Source organism: Panthera uncia, chromosome E1, assembly GCF_023721935.1.
Source record: "Panthera uncia isolate 11264 chromosome E1, Puncia_PCG_1.0, whole genome shotgun sequence".
Taxonomy (NCBI): domain Eukaryota; kingdom Metazoa; phylum Chordata; class Mammalia; order Carnivora; family Felidae; genus Panthera; species Panthera uncia.
Window position 1 is genome coordinate 19,171,618 of NC_064814.1, and position 16,078 is coordinate 19,187,695.

Consider the following 16,078-nt stretch of genomic DNA (forward strand, 5'->3'; position numbering starts at 1 on the left):
TTTCTTTCTTTCTTTCTTTCTTTCTTTCTTTCTTTCTTTCTTTCTTTTTTTTTTGTTGATTTGTTTCCATGCCATTTTTTGTAAGCAGACACTTGTATATATTATTAGACTTATGTTCTTTGGTATTGGCGGGGATTTTCTTATGTGAGATTTGTAATTAAAACATGTAAACACTGAATTTTTAAGACAATACATTAGAACTCATAAATCTGAAAACCATGGCAAAATGCTTAGATGCTTGGGGAAGTGACAGTGGTAAAATACAAGGCTCGATTCATATCAGCACTGAGACACACACGAGAAGTCTGTGGGTGGCTTTATTGAGGTTTTAGGCTCTCTTAGAGGAGTTCTTTACCTTTTTCTGTATCACGGATCTTGCTGGCAACCTTGTGAAGTCTGCGTAGTCCTTCTCAGAATAAGATTTTTACGTTTAATAAAACAGGTCACAAAGAGAGGCAATTTTTTGAGTTACAGTTATCATAATAGTAATAATAAAGTCATGATAAAGTAATATATATATGTTTCCAAACTAATGGAATACATATCAAGATTTAGCAGTGGGCCTAATAACTGTGGTAACTTGTGAGTAATAATGAGGATAAACAGTATTTAGTGATTATCCAAAACTATGATGGACTATACAACCATCTGTGATTTCTGTTAGCCATAGGTATTGCTAAATACTGCCCTGGTTTGTTGACTCTATTCAGTGGAAGGGTGATGCGGAAGGTCAGGGTAGTGAAAATTAAGATGAGATTTTCTTTTCCATTCTGGTTTCCTGACACTGAATTGTGCTCACCGACCTGGATCAAGGTTGAGAGACCCAACCGTAAAGAGTATCAAAGGGCCTCAGACACCTGAGATATTCTGTTGGCCGTGATTACCTGTTGTTAGTAGGGACATGTGGTAATTCATGGGGCAACCTGTGTCCTCTCTGAGGTCACTGGAATTTGTCATTTTGTGGTCACCACCACCATTTCTTCTTCCAGCCTCATAGTTATAAAGAAACCCCCAGATAGCACCAGTTCATCATTTTGAATTAAATAACCATTTAAAAAAAAGGAAGACTTTATTTTTTAGAATAGTATTAGGTTTACAGAAGATTTGACAAGGTCGTCCACAGTTTCCATATACCCCACACCCAATTTCCTTCACTAACATCTTCCATGATTTTGGCCTGCTTGTTACAAATGAATCAGTGCCGATCCACCATAATTAACGAGAGACCATAGATTATTCAGTTTTCCTTAATTTTTACGTAACGTTGTTTCTTATCCAGGATATCGCATTACATTTAGTTGTTACTTCTCCCTAGTTTCCTCTTGGCTGTGACAGTTTCTCAGACTTAACTTGCTTCTCATGATCTCAACAGTTTTGAGGAATGGGGGGCAGGCATGTTGTAGGATGCTCCTCTATTGGATTTTGTCTCATGTTTTTCTCACGATTAGACTGGGGTTATGGGTTGAGGCCGTAGGATCCCACAGGTACACTTATTCTCATCGCATCGTTATCAGTGGCACATGGTATTAATGACCTACCACTTTGGCTATTAATTTTGATCACCTGGCTGAGGGAGTGTTTGTTAGGGTTTTCACCATAAAGTTACTTCCCACCTTTCCGTACTGTCCTCTTTGGAAGAAAGTTACTTATGCTTCACAAGTAGGGAGTTATGTTCTCATTACTTGAGGGTGGGATATCTATATAAATTGTTTGAACCTTTTCTGCATGAGAGATTTGTCTCTTCTCCCTTATTTATATATTTATTGAATCATTTATTTGTATCAGTATGGACTTGTGGATATTATTTATTTTATACTCTGGGTTATAGTCCAGTATTCCTATATTTTATTTTGTTGCTGATATTATTCCAGCTTTGGCCATTGAGAGATCTTTCAGTGGGCTCCTGTGCCCCTTTGACATACCCCCATTAATGTGGATTCCATGGAGAAGGTATTAGAAACCATGATCTGTGTGCTGGGTGTGCTCATTACTGCTGGGGTGTCATTTCTTTTATACCCTTTTACCTGACAGAGGAAGGGAGTATATGTGCATGTGCTGATCTGTGAATATATGCATTCCTATAAACATTTCTATATATAATCAACCGTATCTTTATTAAGCTAAGCATCATTTCTTACTGATGTCTGTAACTCTAATCCATTACCACATGGGTTATCCTAGCCTCTTCCCCTTGTGTACCTGTAAGTTCTCAATCCAGCAGTGGAAGCATGGCTTCCACCATCCTCTTCGTTGTTAATTGTTCAATTCCAGTGTGCATGTGTACCTCTCTCAGAGTGTACCCCTATGGGAACCAACTTTGGGTACAGTGCTTATGAGCAGTTACTTTTTGCTTTTGGTCTTACAGACTCCACTCATTTCAAAATTGCTTAGACCATCACCTTTCCCCCCATCCCTTCGATGAGGTTTTTTCATATATTTGTAATGTAACTAGATTCTCTTGTCACAGTCTGCATTTCTTCCTGAGATTTCCCCAAATTCCCAAATGATTTTTTTAATTTGCGTAAAATAAGGTTCATTCTTCGTACTTTAAAATTCCATGTGCTTTGACAAATGTATCTTCTCATGTATGCATCATTGTAGTATCGTACATAATATTTTCACTGTTCTAAAAATCACCTGTGCTTCACTCTGTTTGTCCCTACTCCTCTCCCTAAAATCCCTGGCAACCCCTGATCTTTCTTACTGTTTGTATAGTTTGTCATTTTCAAAATGTCATGTAATTGGAATCAGTATGTATCCTTTTCAGACCGATTTCTTTCATTAAGCAGTTGTACCTTTGGGGCACCTGGGTGGCTCAGTCGGTTAGACCTCTGACTTCAGCTCAGGTCATCTCACAGTTTGTGAGTTCGAGCCACATGTCGGGCTCTGTGCTGACAGCTCAGAGCCTGGAGCCTGCTTCAGATTCTGTGTCTCTCTCGTTCTCTACCCCTCCCCCACTCATTCATTTTTTCTCTCTCTCTCTCTCTCTCTCTCTCTCTCTCCCAAAAATAAGTAAACATTAAAATAAAAAGCAATTGTACCTTTCAGGGTTCTTCATGTGTTTTTGTGGCTTAAAAGCTCATTTCTCTTTATTGCTGAATAACATTCAATTATATGGATGTACCATAGCTTGTTTATCCACTTGTCTATTGAAAGATATCTTGGTTATGTCCAGTTTTTGGCAATGATGAATAGAGCTGTTATAAACATTCACTTCATAGGGTTTTGCAGGGACATAGTTTTCAAATCAATTGTGACTCAAATCAATTGCAGCTTTACCACAGGAAGTTTAAGCAGAATAAATCAGTGCTTATATGTACCACAAAATATTTATGAAAGTGTTCATGGCAACATTATTTTTCATAGCCAGACACTGAAAACGACCCATCAGTAAAATGGATAAATTATTTTAGGTATATTCACACAAAGGAAAACTATATATAACAACGAAAAAGTTTTAATTACTGTTGTGCCCCATGACATAGATGAATCTCTCAGACATACAATATGCATGATGAAGCCTGACCCAAAAGAGTAACCTATGATTCCATCCATAGGATGTTTAACAACAGCCAAAATTAATTTTTTTCTGATGGAAGTCAGAGTAGTGGTTGCCTTTCTGGAGAGGATGAGCAATAAGGCTTCAGAGTGGCTGGTAATGTTTACGTTTGCAGTGGCTCGTGGGTGTTTTCAATTTGTAAAGTTATTAAAATGTATGCTTAGGGTTTGTACATCTTCTTGTCATATTTCACTAAGATTATGAAATAGGATAAAATATGTCACTCTTTTTGCCACAGGAGTTGAACTTTAGCTTCTAAATAGTTGCTGAGTTGCCAACCCTTTCTAATTTTTAGCTCCTATAAGATTTCAAATGTTTGTGGGTAAAGGTCCAACATCTGTATTTCTAGCCCTTATTTCTCATTCTGTCAGTTGCATAACTGATCCTAACGCATAATTTGTTGAAAATCACGTCTTTATTTCCTACCAAAGTAATATTCTTTCTTTTAATTTCTTTTAATTCCTAATGTGCTATACTTCTTTTAATTCCTAATTTTCTTTTAATTCTTTTAATTCCTAATGTGCTATACTTCTCCTGGCATATTAGATTTTGAACCTGGAAGATTTATGATTCTTGCCACATGTTACCTCCTTTACTTGATATTTCGCTTAATCATACTGTTTAGTTCTCTGAAAAATTTCTTGGATCTGCTCTCTTCCCTTCTGTTTCCACAGCTACCACTTGAGTTCAGGCCATTGTTGCCTCATTCCAGGACCCTTCTAGTAACCTGCTAGTTGCTGTCCCTATCTCCTCTTGTTCTGTATCTCACAAATGCAGTTTGTCCCATTTACCCATGATCAAGAACTTTAATTACTAATCTAATGCCTATTATAAGTTCTTCGTATAAGCCATGCCCATTCAGGAACTCCAGCCTTGTCTTCCGAATGCCATATTTGAGTTCACGATGTGGGAGGATATTCTCTGCATACATGGTAATCTGTTTGTCATTATGTATACCGTTATTTGTTCCTTCCTTCATCCCGTTGTTCCCTACCCCGAATTTCCCTCTACACTGCCTGTCACAGCCTGCAAAGTATGATCTGACATCAACATCTCTTTTCCTGAATAACTTTTTACCCCATTTTGAGGCTTCTGTTATTTTGTATCCCTTTAGTTCTTTGTATTCAGTTTAAAAAAGATTACGTCGGGGTGCCTGGGTGGCTCAGTTGGTTAAGCATCCGACTTCGGCTCAGGTCATGATCTCATGGTCTGTGAGTTCGAGCCCCGCGTCGGGCTCTGTGCTGACAGCTCAGAGCCTGGAGCCTGTTTCAGATTCTGTGTCTCCCTCTCTCTGCCCCTCCCCTGTTCATGCTCTGTCTCTCTCTGTCTCAAAAATAAATAAACGTTAAAAAAAAAATTAAAAAAAAAGTTTATGTTGTGTAAATATTATTGTCTTAAGCTATTTCATATACGCCTGTATGCTTTCTCATAAATTTATTTTATTTACTCTGTGTCTATTTTGTGTAAGACACCATGAGTGTTAGGAAAATGCTTTAAAAATAGATGATGAAAATAAAATAATAATAAATTAAAAATAATAAAATGAATAACTGTCTTACTGTGCAGGGGTATGTATGGGTGAATCTATTGGCATTTATTATTCTACAGGCACTGTAAGACTTCTTATGCTGTTGTTCTTTTCCTGAATTGACCTCGGTCCTAATTTGCTTCCTGTGAATATGGGTGTATGTGATTTTTCACAGAGCCCTGATTTTCCTGCTTATTCTTCATGCCAGATTGGGTTCAGAGATGCTGTCGTCACAACCTGTGCATATGCTATTGTTGAACCAAGCAACAGATTATCCACTTACTTTGGATAACTATGTTCTGATGATATTTTCTATGATCTCCAGCCTTGGGTCATCCTTTCTTGGAGTATTCTTGCATTTATATTTGATCATCATTTAATTTAGCAGACCTTCCTTATATATTTTGACTCATGTAACAAATTCATCATAGATTTTTAAATTTCAGTATCTGGGCCATCTGCATATTGATTTCTGGTTTTTATCCTCTTGATTCTAACTTTTGACATACCTTATATTTTCTTCTTTTAAGTTTTTTAATGTCTATTTATTTTTGAGAGAGAGCGAGACACAGAGCATGAGTTGGGGAGGGGCAGAGATAGAGAGGGAGACACAGAATCTGAAGCAGGCTCCAGGCTCTGAGCTGTCAGCGCAGAGCCTGACCTGGGGCTAGAACTCACGAGCTGTGAGACCATGACCTGAGCCGAAGTCGGACACTTAACCTACTGAGCTACCCAGGCACCTCCATGCCTTGTGTTTTCTGATTGAATGCTAGACATTGTGTGTGAATGATAATAAATGATCTGGATGATGTTATCTTCTTCCAGAGAGGCACCACCCTAACCTCCAAGAAGGATCTTGTGTGGAGACAACTTTCCTTGATCCATTCAGTGACCAAAATGGCTCAAGGCAGGGTTGCAGTCCTTGGTCTACCTTTGATTCACCCCAACTCCTAGTGTGGCCTTCTACACAGTTTCAAATGAAAGCCTCTGACGTTACCAGGGGCCTTCCTCCTTGAATAATCTACAGTTTTTTCACTCCTCAGTGATACTGCTGAAAAGTCTAGTCTGCTTTTCAGAATCTTTTCCCTTGGTCTCATGGGCATCTGTCCTGTAAATGTTAGAAATTTGGCAAATTCCTTGAGGAGAAAACTTCCTGTGTGGAGTCCCTTCTTCTGTGAACCTTTTCTCTCAGGGATCTTGATTCTTCAAGTCCTGGCTGCCTAGGCCTGCTCTAATTGCCATGCCTCATCCTCAGGAATGCCGCAGCTTGCAGAATGTTGACTGGTCTCTCTACGGTTTCTGTCTCTGGCCCCCTTAAATCCCAGCTGCCTTGGAAGTTCTCAAATGCCTTCAAATTGCTTTTTTCTTGGTGTCTTTTGGTTTTTTCACTTGTTCTCAGTGCAAGTGTGATCTATTATTGCAACCTACTCCTTCACAGCCAGAGAGAGAAGTTTTTCTCTCTTAGGGTTTACTAAGACAGGGTTTCATTTCCGTTTCTAGTATATCTGGTCTCTTTTTGGTAATTTCCAAGAGAAGAAGGAATAAAAATCATTTTTAGGCTACCATTTAAAACTGGAAGGCCAAGGATGTATTCTTTTCTTTGTTTCTTCCAGTCAATCGGTATTTAGGAAACAAGGAGATTAGAGTATACATTGGAAAATGATCTTCTGAAAGGAATTCCCAAAGCAGAGGGATCATTAATAAAGAGGCAGAATGAATAGGATCCATGGAGAAGAAATCTGAGCATCTGATATGTGTCAGGCTCTGAGCTAGGAATTGTATGTATTTTCTATATACCATATCTTCATACCATGTTTTTACGTTAGTTGTAATTGTTTTCATTTCTCAAATTTAGAACCTATTGTTTCCAAAATTTAAATTATGTATCTAAGTTTGTATTATAATGAAGAAAGGATGGAATGAATAGACAATGTTGGGGTTGTACTATTATTTAATGTTTCAACTCTATTTTGAATGTTTATCTCAGGATGAGTATAAAAGAACTAATTGGAATATCATCCTAACCTTTTCTAATTGCTCACACTTACTGGAAGGTTAATTGTTAAAATGAAAATCAATTGTCCCTTCAGCTAATGCCTGCCTACCCTAATTTTAGATAAAGTCCCTAGTCATAAATACCTTGATCTAGTTTTATAAAGGTGAGAAACTCAAAAGGACTTAGGCATCAAGTAGTAGGGAAATGATTTAATTATGTGATGATTTTGAAGGCTCCTGGAAAAGCAGTGCTTTTGGCAAAATGGTAAGCAAATAAAAATCTGAAACAAATGAAATATTTTTTCACTAATACTGCAACTGTGTAATAAAATACTTTTATACACTGATTGATGATATGTGTATCACTTACTTTAAAATTTTAAAAATTAAAATTTAAAGTTTCTTTTTAAAAATATTATTACATTGCCTTTATGATTTTAATAAGTTTCTAAAACTTCAAATGAAGAGTAAAGAATATTGCCAAGTACTTACCTAACAAGTTATTGAGTTACATGAAGGATAAGGATTTTGTAAGGATAAGGACTCCATCTCTCGTATTTACTGGTTTGTCCATAGATCCTGGAATCATACCACATTCAGTAAACATTCATTGAACAAATGAATAGCTAAAAGCATATAAACATGATGATCTTACTCCTATGGGAGAAAGCATTTTTTTTCTTTTTAAAGATTTTGTTAACTTAGAGGTTGGTTTGATTTTTATTAGTAAGAATATTGTATTGTTCTCTGTAATGGGGCGTATATTTTCTTCAGGCTACTTAATGATACAGAAGTGTTATAAAGTCAGTCAGGGGCTTTCTTAACAATGACTTATTATTTCAGAACCAGATGGTCAAGGAACTGGAGTCCCGTGTCCAGCAGCTGACTGGAGAAGCAGAGAACAGTAATTTACAGAGACAGAAATTAATTCAAGAAAAATTGGAGCTTGAGAGAATTTACCAGATAGCATGTAATGAATTACAAGAAGTAAAGGCAAGGTATCGTCTGAAGTCAGATGTCTATCAAGTGTGGCTGTAAAGTACTGATGTTGACTCTAAAAATTATTTGCCAGAGTTAATTACACATTTAACCGCGGGAGGTTTCCAGCACAGAGACTGCCATTTATTAATTTTAAAAGTCCCATTTAATATAAGAAGTATAACATTTAAGAAGTTGGTAAAAATGTGAGTAGGATACTTGTTTGATGTACTGAAAGATAATGGGAGCACTGGGGTGGCTCAGTTGGTTGAGCGTCCAACTCTTGGTTTCAGCTCAGGTCATGATCTCACAGTTTGTGAGTTCGAACCCTGCATTGGGCTCTGTGCTGACAGTGCGGAGCCTGCTTGGGATTCTCTCTCTCCCTCTCTCTCCCCGCCTCTCCCCTGCTTGCTTGCTCTCTCTCTCTTTCAAAATAAATAAGTAAACTTAAAACAGTATTTAAAAAAAAGATAATGCATTTGAGTTTGGTTCACTAAAAATTTTCATTTTAGAGGTTGATTCTAAACGTATTGGAAGTATATTTTACTCTCTTACTGCTTTTAGGCGCAACTCACTACATAAAGAGAAAGATCACCTTGTGAATGATTATGAACAAAACATGAAACTATTACAAACCAAATATGATGCTGATATAAACCTTCTGAAAAAGGAACATGCTCTTTCAGCTTCTAAGGTATTAGATGCTGTAGATACAGTCGTACAAAGTAGTTACTTACTTTACTCAGCTTAGAGGTGTAGATCAGCCACGTGGGAAGCTAACTATTTGGCATTTGAAATTAGTCTCTTTTTTGCTTTATTCTTGGAATAACTGAAACTTGTAAGGATTTTTATTGGTGTTTAAAATACGGAAAATGCTGGGGTACCTGTGTGGCTCAGTTGGTTAAGCATCCAGCTTTGGCTCGGGTCATGATCTTGGGGTTTGTGAGTTTGAGCCCTGCGTCGGGCTCTGTGCTGACACCTCAGAGCTTGGAGCCTGCTTCGGATTCTGTGTCTCAGTCTCTCTGCCCCTCCCCTGCTCGCACTCTGTCTCCCTCACTCTCTGAAAAATAAATAAGCATTAAGAAAAATTATAAAATGCTGAAAATGCTAAATGTCTAATACAGAGCATGATATAAATATTTAATAAACTAAATTTTGCTATGAGTTAACCCTTTCTAATACCAAAGTTTTTAAAGGAGAGAACATGTAAAAATACAAGAAGAAATGCTCAGTTGTGTTAATAATACATTTTTAGAGAACGATGTACATTATTATTATTATTATTATTATTATTTGGAAATCTGGGTCATGCTTTAGTTTTCCTGTCATCACATACATCTGCAAGAACCCTTACTAGCAGCCACACACTTTTTTTTGTGTCTGATACTGAAGCTTTCCACAAAGAGAATTCTATAGCTGCAATTCTAAGGCAATCAGTTACTTGCTATGTTATGAATTAAGTATTCCAGTGGATTTCATTTTAAAATTAAAATTTAGAATGTCTTCTGTAAGCCTGTTATCTTTATCAATATTGTATTTTCATAACTTTAAATACTGTGCAGAATTTAGTTTATATTTTTACTTTAAAATATTTTTAAGCTTTTTTGAAAACATTTTTCATTCAGATTTATAGATTATTTTCATTCTGATTAAACCTTTAATCGGAGGGGAAAAAAGATATATTTATTCAACCAGAAGTTCTAGGATGGTACTGGTTTTCATTATTCTTAAAATTCTTTTAGGCATCTGGTATGATTAAAGAACTAGAACAGAACATCTGTCAATTAAAACAGCAGCTCCAGGAATCAGAACTTCAAAGAAAGCAACAGCTAAGGGTGAGTCCTTATTTTTATACGGAGCAGTGGCTAAATCTCACCTTTCCTTGTCTTGATTATATGTATAAGTAAGAGTTGATTTAAAAGAATCCCTCAGACATGGAACTAGCCATTTTTTCTTTTGTTATGTTGTAACATTTTTCGTCTTATTTATTTTAACAAAAGAAGATGCTAGTGGGATATAGAGAATAAAGAACAATAATTTTAATTTGAATAATCTTTTTTGATTCATTCAAAAAATAAGCCTTATTTAAATACATTATTATTTTAGAATAATCTCCTCCCTTTAAATTCCTCTCAACCAGTCTTCATAATTTCTCTTTCTTCTTCACATCTTCTAGATCCTTCCTTTTCCCTCATGGTCAAGACATGCCAGACTGGCATCTGATATAATTTCAAGTGTATTATTTCTATATTGAGTCAGTTGGTTACTTTTAAGTAATCTCCTAATAATAAGGGCCAGAAAGTTTCTCTTCCGCTCTAAAGTAGGTCCTTGTGAGAGTAGTTAACATCTTCAGATAACTAAGGTTTTCTGTTCTGCCCTAACATAAAGCTATTCATATTTCTATTTGTGGTTTACATCATTGGACAGGTAGGGCTCTTGTCATAATATGCAAAACTTCAATAAGGTTTGTCATCAGGTAGTTTGGTTTGTTTGTTTGTCTGTTTGTTTATTTATTTCTAATATAATTTATTGTCAAGTTGGCTAACATACAATGTATACAGTGTGCTCTTGGTTTTGGGGATAGAATCCCCTGATTCATCATTTACATACAACACTCAGTGCTCATCCCAGAATTTATTTAGATTACTAATTTTATTGACTCCAGTAGCAACTTTAACTATAATAAAAATAAATATTTATTATTCACAGGATCAAGAAAATAAGTTTCAAATGGAGAAAAGTCATTTAAAACACACCTATGAGAAAAAGGTAATGTGTTTTGTGGGGCACTGTAAGGCAGTGAGCATGAGGGCTGGTTTTTACAAAGCCATGCATTCTAGACTTTAAAGAATCATTTATTTCTCAAGTTTATTTCAGCTAGCCAGTGATCAAATTTTGCTTCTTCATTTTTCATGTTTATAAACAGCTTCTTTAATTCGATTAATTGTATCAATGTAAAAACACCCCTTGTATATTATATTTAATGAGTGAAGAGTAAGTATTGTGGTATTAACTTCTCATAACACTTTGAAATTATACTTTTTTCTACCAGTTTAAAAATATGATACAAGTGATAGGAGCTGTTTGTGTTCTGTTGTATCATATGTGCGGTAATGCTAAATATTTAACCAAGGCATATAAAACAATGAAAGAATTGTCTACTAGTTAAAAATTTCATGAATAATTGTTTCATGTTATTTAGAACAGTGAATAATTCTGCATATGCTGGCATCCGTGTTATCAGTAATAACTGGGGGTTTATTGATATACTGTTAACACCTTTGGCAATAAAATGCAAGGTTTTATGGGTTTGTGACTTATTTTTTAATGTTTATTTATTTATTGAGAGAGCGTGTGCATGTGTGCGCACAAGGGAGGGGCAGAGAGAGAGGGAGGGGGAGAATCTCAAGCAGGCTCCACACTGTAAGCACTGAGCCTGATGCAGGGCTCGATCCCATGATCTTGTGAACCGTGAGATCATGACCTGAGCTCATGAGATCATGACCTGAGCCGAAATCAGGAGTTGGAGCTTAACCGACCAAGCCACCCAGGTGCCCCTAGGTTTGTGACTTTTAAACTTTAGTTTTGAATTTGTTGTTTGCTGTATAACCTGGATAGTAAAGAACAGTTAAATAGCAAAGATTTTATTGCTGCTTTTGGAATTATTTATTGTTGCAATATTAGCCAAATTAACCTACTTGTAAAAATATACATATAAAAGAAAATGAGAAAAACATTAATCCTTCAATAATTAAATACATACAGTTTAAAATGAAGCAGGTTTTATAGCACAACATTCTTAAAACACTGTGTATCCCTCATCTCACTTATCCATATAGTCACTCAGCAGATATTCATTAAACACTTTCATTGGTCGAAGGTGTCATTGGAATGGGGGAGAAGGTTAAGGATAAATTAGCATAGATTCTGCCTTCCAGGAGCTTAATATCTAGGAAGAGTGTTTCTGTCATTTGGAAAAGTGAGTATTTCTACTGACATGTATTGACCTGAATACATGCCCTTTAAAATTACAATTTTTTGGGGCGCCCGGGTGGGTCAGTAGGTTGTGTGTCTGACTTCAGCTCAGGTCATGATCTCGCAGTTCATGAGTTCAAGCCCCGCATCAGGCTCTGTGCTGACAGCTCAGAGCCTGGAACCTGCTTCAGATTTTGCGTCTCCCTCCCTCCCCCACCCCTGCTCGCGTGCTCTCTCTCTCTTTTTCTCAAAAATAAACATTAAAAAAAAATTTTAAATTATAATTTTCTTATTGCTAAGGTTTTTTCTCGTGCTGTTTTAATGCGGCCTCAATGCAGGATCTTAAATATATTTCATGTGTACAAAATGGTATCTGAACAAGAGAGGGAAATACTGTTTTCATTGAAATAAAGAACTTGTTTTTTTAGTTTTTTACTGTGGAGCATGCAGCTTCGTAAATATTTTTCTTACTAAAAGAAGACCATACGTTATCATAAGCCTCACCCCCACTGAATAACGCACCCTCTGGGTGTACTTGTTGGTCGGTCCATTGTTCACTCGTTGGGCAGATGTCTGGCTTCCTGTTCATTAAGGAACACCTTGGCCTCTTGCTTCTTTAAGCTCTGTGGTCAGCTCTCTTCCTGAGATAGTATCTGGGTACCTATGAGGTGGAAGGAGGGGCTGGGAGCAAAGAGAAGGGCAGGCACTGACTAATTTTGAAAGAATGTATTCCTATCCCAAACTCCTGTTAAGTTCTACTGAGGACTCTCAGAGCTGGAGAGCCCATCTCCTACCACTGTCTTTTCTTGGCTAGTTAGCCACAAAGTACATTAAGGTTTCTGGATCAGCCCCTCTGCCTGGCGGACACACACAGGAAACCACGTTCGAGCTCAGTTTGCGCCTGTCCAGTAACCTCCCACCCACTCCTGTTGTGTTTCCCTGAGTGACAGGGGAGCAAGGCTGAGGCGTCCTAACTACAGCTTTTTCCCTTTCCACACGGTATCAGCTGGCCTAGCTTTTTAATAATGTAAGTAGTTAAAGTGTGTTAATTGTTTTTAATGTGAAGAAGAAGTGTTTAAAATAATAGCAATCCTTAAAAGAAAAATAAGCACAATTGGTCACATTGCATGTGTTCTGACTTCATTTGAGCTGGAAGAAAATGTTGCTCAGCATGTCACTTTTTGTTTTACAATTAATTTCACAGTCTCCCCCTTTTAAATTGACATCTGTTCTTATTTCTTTATTAAACCTGCTGTGATCTCAGTCCTTGAAGATTTGATGTCTTGTACCCTCCTCGGGGAATATCCTTCTTGGCTGCACAAAGAGCTGACATAAATCTGACACAGTCCTGGACTGTGGACTCAATAGCCAAGTGGGTTGTATAGGGTTTTTGGTGGTCAGCCGGTGTTACAGGTGTGCACGTTCAATAACTTTTGGTAGAAAACTTAGTTCTGAATATCTGTTCAGGAGGAGGAAATGCCATCTGAGTGACATTATTTCCTCACGCCAATAAGAAAGCAGCATGAGCGATTCTAGCTTGTCTTTGAGGTCAGAGAAACAGCATCAAATGCTGTCCCTAATTTAAGCACACACACATATTATCTAATGGTTTTTATTGATCTCTAGCGGCTATTGCCTGCTCTTAAGATCTTTGAACATCAAACAAATAATAGGTAGTAAAACTAAATGTCATTGTTTGATGAAGTGTCCTAATCTGTTAAATCAGGAAATGGTCGGGCTAAATGATTTTACTAGCAAGGAAACACCTGCCTCCTACAAATAACCCATTGCTTGTTTTCCAAACAGTCACCAAAGAGTGAAAGATGGTACTGTTTACCTAAAGAAGTTTGTGAGACAGATGTTAAGCATGTATATTCTGAAATGTGCGAGAATTAAAATACCTACTTATAATGACTCTGCTGTGACTGTGTAACAGATGAGATACAGCGTCTGCAGGAGCTCGAAACCATCACAAAATCGTATTCCGGTGTTTCACCTTCACTTATAATTCTTTTAATCAGGTTAAAATAATTTAAAATGGTCACAGCTTTACACAGAATATACTGTGTAGTATTTTGCATCTTCTGCTGGCATGGTTTTCCTTAAGAGGACAGTGTGCCTCGAGTGAAGTCTGGGAAAAATGAAATTGCACAGTGAAACGTATTGTAGTGAGAAGTCATGCAGCCCGATGCCTGCGTTTCTCTTGCGGGGAAGCCGAGGCTGGGGATGGGGTGGAATTAGCCAGACGGTGTGGGTGCGTGGCAGTTCACTGCCCCTTCCTGTGCTGGGATGTCTGCCACCGTGTATCTGTGTCCTTCGGCAGAGCAGAATCTCTTTCTTATTTATACAAGCACTCCTTTTTTTGGATCACTTAAATTCTTGGGCTGCCAGGGAAAATAGACGTAATATTTTACATATGTTTACATACATTTAGGAAATGTTCAATAATTGTGGTTATGTCTAGTTCAATCAGTTATTTACAACAGACTCCCATGTTGGGGAATAGGTGCTGTGTCTTTGACTCTCCGGTTTGTATTTTCATTATTTAAGTGATTAAAATTTATTTTTGGTATTAGCCATATATAGTAGGGAAAGGATTACAAGATCAGGTTATTCTCCACTGCGTAGAGTACGTAAAAAAGGAAAGGTTGACAGAAACATTATCTTTATCACCACAGGTATAGAATATAGGTAAAATATATATTTACCTGGAATATAGGTAAAAACTAAACTATAGAATATAGGTAAAATAAATATCTACCTGGAATATAGGTAACAACTAAAAATAGAGTCCAAAAAGGCAGTTAACCACCCAATACAAATGTATTCAATTAAGGACAAATAAACAGATCTTATGTGGGCCAGGTATTGTGCTGGGGATGTAGACATACATGAGAAAGTAACAGCTTCTAGCTTTAAGGACCCCTCAGCTCAAAAGTCTGTGCACTGACACATGCACCTTTACCTCCGAGGGAAGCCTCTCATTCTCCCCCTCAGATGGTCCCATTTCTGCTTCAGAAACGGTTCCGGTGGTTTAGAGGCAATAAATCAGATCAAGGTGCTTGCGTTAGCGCACCGACTGGCGTCAGGAAGGCACAGCTGCAAACCTGACGACAAGGTTAAGGTTGAACAGAGAGGGATAAAAAGCACTTACAAGAGCTCAAATTCTTAGCAACTCAGGGGCTATTTTCTGAAAGGGCAGGCAGCCCATCTAAGGGATTTACTGTACTGGGCCGTCACTGTGACTCTGGGTCTTCATAATGACCTTGGGTTTTCAAGAAACTGTTTTATGTATAGAGTGTTCAGTGTGAGAAGGTTAACATTTGCTGAGAATTTATTATTATGTTCCTGAAATTGTTCTAAGGGCTATACAGGAAGTACTTTATTAACTCATCACAATTAACTTATTTTCCATGGAGTCGCTTACTAACTCATCACAATTTTTGAAATATAGTTACCGTTAACCCCTGTTTTTCAGGGTGGGGGGGGGGGGATGCAGCGGAGGCACAGAGTGTCAAGTAACTTCCGGAGGAGCAGGGTAGAAACCCATGCAGTCTGACTCCACAGCTTGCACTCAAGATCACCCTGTCACTTCAGATAGGTTTTCCTCAAAGGTATGGGTAATTTTTTTGAAGTTTTCACTTAAAGGGGTCAATCTCAACAACACCTTCATGCAGAGCATTCTGAGTCTCAGAAAAACAAAAGAAAACAAAACTCAGCAGGGAACAGGGGAAACCCCTGGTGGTGGGTGCAGTGCAGGGCGTCGCGGAGGTGCAGTCCCAACGTGTACAACGTCACTACCCGACCAGTAACCCTGCCAGCAGCTCCCTGTTAGTTCCCCATGTAGCAGGTGGCTTCAGAGTCCCGCACAAGTAGGCTGTGAGGTGTGGAGAAAACTCCTCCTCGGTAGAAATCCCCAGTCCACCGCCTTGGGGACTTCCTGGGACCTGGATCGCAGCGGCCGTCCGGAGAAGAAGACCGCCCTAGCCGGTGTGTCACGGAAGCCAGGCTGTGTCCCCCGCATTCTCGGCCAAGCCTCAAAT

The 16,078-nt window shown here is 37.8% G+C and overlaps 1 protein-coding gene across 10 annotated transcripts in view; it reads left to right on the forward strand.

The window, feature by feature from the left end:
• The window catches only part of CEP112 (centrosomal protein 112), a 413,298-nt gene that overhangs the window by 99,334 nt on the left and 297,886 nt on the right, over window positions 1-16,078 (forward strand). For all 10 annotated transcript variants that reach the window (XM_049637678.1, XM_049637676.1, XM_049637673.1 and 7 more), the window contains 4 exons: window positions 7,926-8,080; window positions 8,625-8,754; window positions 9,803-9,895; window positions 10,770-10,829. In XM_049637678.1, the coding sequence (XP_049493635.1) occupies window positions 7,926-8,080; window positions 8,625-8,754; window positions 9,803-9,895; window positions 10,770-10,829 (438 nt within the window). The remainder of the gene's footprint in view (window positions 1-7,925; window positions 8,081-8,624; window positions 8,755-9,802; window positions 9,896-10,769; window positions 10,830-16,078) is intronic.